The 6,000-nt window shown below is 40.8% G+C and overlaps 1 protein-coding gene across 3 annotated transcripts in view; it reads left to right on the forward strand.

Annotated features, from left to right (window-relative positions):
- Positions 1-5,590, forward strand: part of ELP1 (elongator acetyltransferase complex subunit 1) — a 54,942-nt gene extending 49,352 nt beyond the window's left edge. For all 3 annotated transcript variants that reach the window (XM_019734212.3, XM_088793403.1, XM_088793402.1), the window contains 3 exons: positions 319-473; positions 2,925-3,000; positions 4,278-5,590. In XM_019734212.3, coding sequence (XP_019589771.3) covers positions 319-473; positions 2,925-3,000; positions 4,278-4,345 — 299 coding nt within the window. In that variant the 3' untranslated portion in view covers positions 4,346-5,590. The remainder of the gene's footprint in view (positions 1-318; positions 474-2,924; positions 3,001-4,277) is intronic.
- Positions 5,591-6,000: the final 410 nt, after the last annotated feature.

Raw genomic sequence — 6,000 nt, forward strand, 5'->3', positions numbered from 1 at the left:
TCACTTGGTAACCTAGACGCCTTCTTCCATTGGCATCCACATACCTGAGCTGTGAGAGCCTAGCACTGAAGCCAAGATAAAGGATTGTGGAGAGAGACACTGCTTCCTGCTTGGGCTTTCCTGTGTTTCTTTTTCCTTTTGTAGTAGATACCAGTATGTTGATTTACTCCAGCATTTGGGAAGGAAGAAGAAAATGTGGGCGATGGCAACTGTAGTGTGATATTAAATGTGTTTTGCTGGGGAAAGAAACTATGTTACGATTCTAGTGATGGAACTGGGAACACAACTTAACACTCTGTCACATTTGTTTTCCTCTAGATGAAATACACCATATTTTAAAGGTGCTCTTTCTCTTTGAGTTTGATGAGCAAGGAAGGGAATTACAGAAGGCCTTTGAAGATACTCTGCAGCTCATGGAAAGGTCCCTTCCAGAAATTTGGACTCTTACCCACCAGCAGAATTCAGCTACACCTGTAAGTTTTCCTCAAAGACACAATGTACATTTTTTTCATCATCTCACAAGTTATTACACTCACACAATCTCTTATAAGTCAAAGCAAAAGACTTTCCTATTCTTAGGTTCATGTTTAAGCTGTCAGTATGATTTTATATTTGACTGTACACTGACCAGTACACCTTGGCCTAGGTTAAGTGTGCTTTTATTGTTCCTTTCTGCATGAAACAGATGTAATGAAGAAGATGGAAAAATCAGATAGTTGCCCCCGTCGTCCTTCAGTGAGATTGGGGTCGGGGTGAGGGAACCTAGAACCAGAATTGGCCTCTCACCTCCCTGTTCAGACTTCTGGGCTGGATCAGAGTTCTTTAAAGGAACCCCAGACAATTGCTTTTCCATTTGACTTGTCACTTCTGTGTTGTTACAACGAGCTTTTCTAATTATGTTTAAGGCTGTTTGTGTCCTATTAAGAATTATAATGTCCTATCTATTTACTCTTTACACCTCTGCTCAGTCTCGCACGATTCAGGTCTATTAAGAGTTTTGATTTGGATTCAGAAAGGTGGGTGTATCAGTCAGGGTCTGTTAAGGAAAACAAAACCCACAGCTGCTGTTTTATCAGAGAGAATTTAATACATGGCATTGGTTAAACAAACCTGGGAGGACTGAAAGGCCAAAGGAGCACAGCAGGGGACACTGAGATAATAATGGGGGCGCTGCTTCTAAGGCTGAGGGAACAAAAGGAAGAGTTTGGGATTATTAGGACTTAGAAGCTTGTAGGTGGCGCCCTGCTGAGCCTCTGAGAAGGGGGTGCCAGCCAACTGGTGCTGGTATTTCTGAGGGGCCTTCATGAGGCCAGTAGTAAGTGTGCAGAAATAAATGGAAACTGGAATAAACAGCTGCCGCCGAGGTGAAGAGCTACTGTGGCGTAAAAGGAAGCGAATGAAGGAGCAGATTCGTTCTTGTCTAGCCCTGCAGTCTCCCTCCGGTGTCTGCTCTTGGCAGAACATAACGCAGCCAGCTGGGAAGGAGGAGTGTGTGTTCGGGCTCCCAACGCCAGCATCAGGACCAGTGTGCAGAAGGGTGGGTGTGGAGCTGAGAGAGCGTCGGTCATCAGCTCACTGGTTAGAAACACAAGTTTACTGGGCGTCAGCTTCCTTATTAATGGGGATAGTGCTTCCCCCGTGCACTTCACTGGAATGTTTTGAAGGTTAGATAAGAGGATAGATGTAAAAGCATCTTACAAGCCATACACATAAAAGCAACTAAGAATCAATACCCCCACAAATACTTGAATTTAGTAGGTATTTCCTAGAAAAAATGTGATCACTCTCAAAACTTAGTTGTTTTGAAGCAAACAGTTTATAATGCTTCCCCATGCCCTCCTGTACCCTCTTTTATTCAGATCATATTAACTTTTTTTTTTTAATTTATTGGGGTGACAATTGTTAGTAAAATTACATAGATTTCAGGTGTACAATTCTGTGTTACATCCTCTATAAATCCCATTGTGTGTTCACCACCCAGAGTCCGTTCTCCTTCCATCACCATATATTTGGTCCCCCTTACCCTCATCTCCCACCCTCTCCACCCCCCTTACCCTCTGGTAACCACTAAACTATTGTCTGTGTCTATGAGTTTTTGTTTCTCATTTGTTTGTCTTGTTCTTCTGTTGTTTTTGGTTTATATACCACATATCAGTGAAATCATATGGTTCTCTGCTTTTTCTGTCTTACTTATTTCGCTTAGCATTATAATCTCAAAGATCATATTAACTTCTAAGTCACCACCTTATGAGTCTTTGCGGGAAAATGACCAGGACAATTGTGTTTTTGTTTTGGTTGGTAGAGCATGGTAATGGCCTATGTGCAGGATACCGTGAGTGACCTGGACGTGCTTTGAGCCCCTGACATTGCTGCTCAGAGTGTGTCACCAGCAGACTGCATGCACTTCACTCTGCAGGGCTGAGTGAAAGCAACACAGAGGGCCTGGCCTGTGCACACTGAGGCGTGTACAGGGGTGGACGTCCTGTGAAGTCTCTTGTTTTACCTTGAACATGTGTGCAGAGTTTTTATTCTATGCCATGATGTGTACATGTGTATTTTAATATAAAAATCCCACAAATCTTTGAGTACAACTTGATGCTCTGTATTCTATAGCCTCTGGTACTATTCTCCCTCCCCTTAGGGTATGGCTTACTTATTTGGAAAGGATCAGGCACATATCATTGTAGATTTTCTCTTTTTTACCTCCATCATTACTGCGGTCTTCTGATAGAAAGGAGATTTAGAGGTCTGAGTTGAGACTGGAGGAACTGGCTAGTTAAAATCACCTGAAAAAGAGAACTACTGGGACTGATACCATACCGATGGAAACGGTGGGCTGCCGAGTGTTGGCGGAGCTCTGGTCTTTGGTATTGAGGTCGGAAGTGTAAGGTAACCTTTGCTGATACAGTCTGCTTTCCACTTAGGTTCTAGGTCCCAATTCTACTGCAAACAGTATCATGGCCTCTTATCAACAACAGAAGACTTCAGTTCCTGTTCTTGGTTAGTATTTTTTTCCCTCTAAATGATTAACAGTACTAAGCAGAAGAAAAATCTGTACGGGTTGAGAAGGTCAGTAGTATAAGGTGAGATTGGATATTGACTATAATTTTCCCTCAATTCTACCATGTTTCCCCGAAAATAAGACCTAGCCGGACAATCAGCTCTTATACGTCTTTTGGAGCAAAAATCAATATAAGATGCGGTCTTGTTCTACTATAATATAAGACCCGGTCTTACGTAAGACCAGGTCTTATATTAATTTTTGCTCCAAAAGACCCATTAGAGCTGATGGTCCGGCTAGGTCTTATTTTCGGGGAAACACGGTATCAATAGTCCTAAATTAGCAAGACCTCCTGTGGTGTTTTGACTATATCGTTTTTTGTTGGGGGAGTAGAGAATAGTAATTGTATGTGAAATTATAAAGCTGATAGGATTAATAGAGAAAATCTAGATTGTACAGAAAAGTACATCGAAGAAAATTAAAATTTGATGATTTCTAGTCATGTGTATACGTGTGTTTATGTATAATGTGAAAATTATATTTTTAAAAACATTTTTTCTTGAGCATTTTTCTCATATTGTTCAATATTCTTGAAAATAAGTTTTGGTGTCTGTATGGCTCATGTACAGATGTACTGTTGGAAGTTTATTATGAATAATGCTAAGATAAAACATCTTTATATATATATTTTTTTTCTCTTATCTCTGCTTCCTGTATATGATTCTTACTCAAGAGACTCCACAAATGTAACTAAAAGAAGGCCCCCAACCCTCCCCCCCATTTACGTTTTTTGAAGTAGGGACATTTTTATTGATCAATGTGTTTGTAGAATTTTTTTGTTATATTTTCTGTCCATTAACTTTACTTACTGAATACATGCTACCATATTTCTTTACAATTGATATATATAGTGAAGTGTCCAAATTTTAGGTGTATAGTTTAGTGAGATTTAATAAATGTACATGGCTTTGTAACCACCATCACCACCCATGTAAAATATGGAACATGCTCCCACTTTGAATCAGTCAGTAGACACTTTTTCTTCTACTCTTCCCCTGTGCCAGAGGTTGCAGTGGGATTTCTCTTCTCAGGGCAGGGCCTCCAGACTGTTTGCTCTGACTGGAGGTTGCAAAGTAACAAAAACATTAACTCTGGTTCCGGTGGTCATCTTGTAGTTGCAGAGCCCAGGAGCCTAGTTTTAGATTAGAGTTACCGCCTCAGCTCCCACCAGTAAGAAAGAGTGTGTTTGTCACCGTTTTCCTTTCCTTTTTTTTAGATGCTGAGCTTTTTATACCACCAAAGATCAACAGAAGAACCCAGTGGAAACTGAGCCTTCTAGGGTGACTCTGATCCTAGCTGGAGAGCTCCACAGAGAAGACCATTTTCTTTTCACTCCTCACTCCTCGAGGCCTGGCTGTGAGAACTGGGAAGAGTAAGATGATGACGTACCTTAGCGTTGAGAGCTGTGCTGTATAGCAGACTTCAGCAGCCATGAAGCAATTCTATTCTATTTTGATACAGTTTTAATCATTAGCAAAACTTTATGCTTTAACCAGTAGAGCATCATCTTGTAAGAATTATTGTTCTTTTATTTCGTGTAGTTTGAGAGCATATTTCTGGTACTTATGGTAGTCAGAAAATTGGGTTTCATTCCTGATTACAGGTCTAATTCCTATTGGAATCTTAGACAAGTCACATAATTGCTTTGTGCCTCAGTTAATTGGGAATATGTTTCGTGGCTTCTACCTCAAAAATGTGAAGATAAGTAAAATGTTTTTAAATTGCTTTACGTTCCTGGTGGAGAGCTTTTAAGGATAAACAACATGGCTATTAGTGCTACCAATATTTGGTCAAATTTAATCACTTAAATGACTTCACCTTGAACTAACTCAGAATTAAAAGCTAAACATATTCTTTGAATTCGAAGCTTTTCCATGCTGTGATTTTCTCGTATCTTACAAGGTCATGTGCTTCCAGTTATAACTGGGTTGAGCTTCCTATCACTACCGTGTCCATAGAGACTGTTTTCACTGCCTGTGAATCTTCTGCCAGAGAGTTAGCAGAACAGATTAGAATTTCTGAAACAGTACCATGTACAGTTGTTACACTGAGCACTGAGCATCATATGACGTGCACAGTTGTAAGTTCTTCCTTTTTCTCCAAATATTGCTTCTTTTAACGTAATGTTTTGTCAGTGTCTAGGCCATTTATTTTTCTTTATGGTGCTTAACTGAACTTTGCCTTTTAGTTATTTTCTTTGGAAGAAATGAGAATGTTTTCTCTTTTTGGTGAGCCTAGAAAAAGCTCAGTTCATTTTGACAATAGTTCGTGGCTGATTCTTAGGTAAGGTTAAAAATTTCTTCCATGCCTGTAACACCAGAACCAGATGTTCATTACTGTACATAAGCTAATAGGAAATGCTACTTTTGATTCTCAGAGTACAGATATATATATATCCAGAATTGTAATTTAAGGTTTTCCCTAATGTAGCACAATGTTAGCTTTAGAATCTAGGTATGTTCAATGTATAATTCAACTTTTCTGTGTGTCTGGAAATTTTCACAAAATAATAGGGAAAGAAAAAGAAAATGAAAATATGTCCTGCTTTGGAGAAATCTACTTTTTGACTCATACCCATAATGGACTTGTTTTAATGAAGTGCCCAGCACTGAAAAGGCTGTAAATGGGCCGGCCCGGTGGCTCAGGTGGTTGGAGCACCGTGCTCCTAATGAGAAGGTCGCCAGTTCGACTCCCACATGAGGCAGTGAGCTGTGCCCTCTACAGCTAAGATTGTGAACAGCAGCTCTCTCTGGAGCTGGGCTGCTATGAGCAGCTGGAGGTTGGCGTGGGTTAGCGTGAGCGGCCGGCAGCCGGCAAATGCTGCTGTGAGTGGTCGACCGACGACTCGCAACCGACTGCCTCAGCCGGGGGATCACAAGGCTTATAACACCAGCAGGGGCCAGGGAGCTGTGTCCTGTACAACTACACTGAGAAACGGC

The sequence above is a fragment of the Rhinolophus sinicus genome, chromosome 16 (assembly GCF_057876585.1).
Source record: "Rhinolophus sinicus isolate RSI-liver-muscle chromosome 16, RSI-T2T, whole genome shotgun sequence".
Taxonomy (NCBI): Eukaryota; Metazoa; Chordata; class Mammalia; order Chiroptera; family Rhinolophidae; genus Rhinolophus; species Rhinolophus sinicus.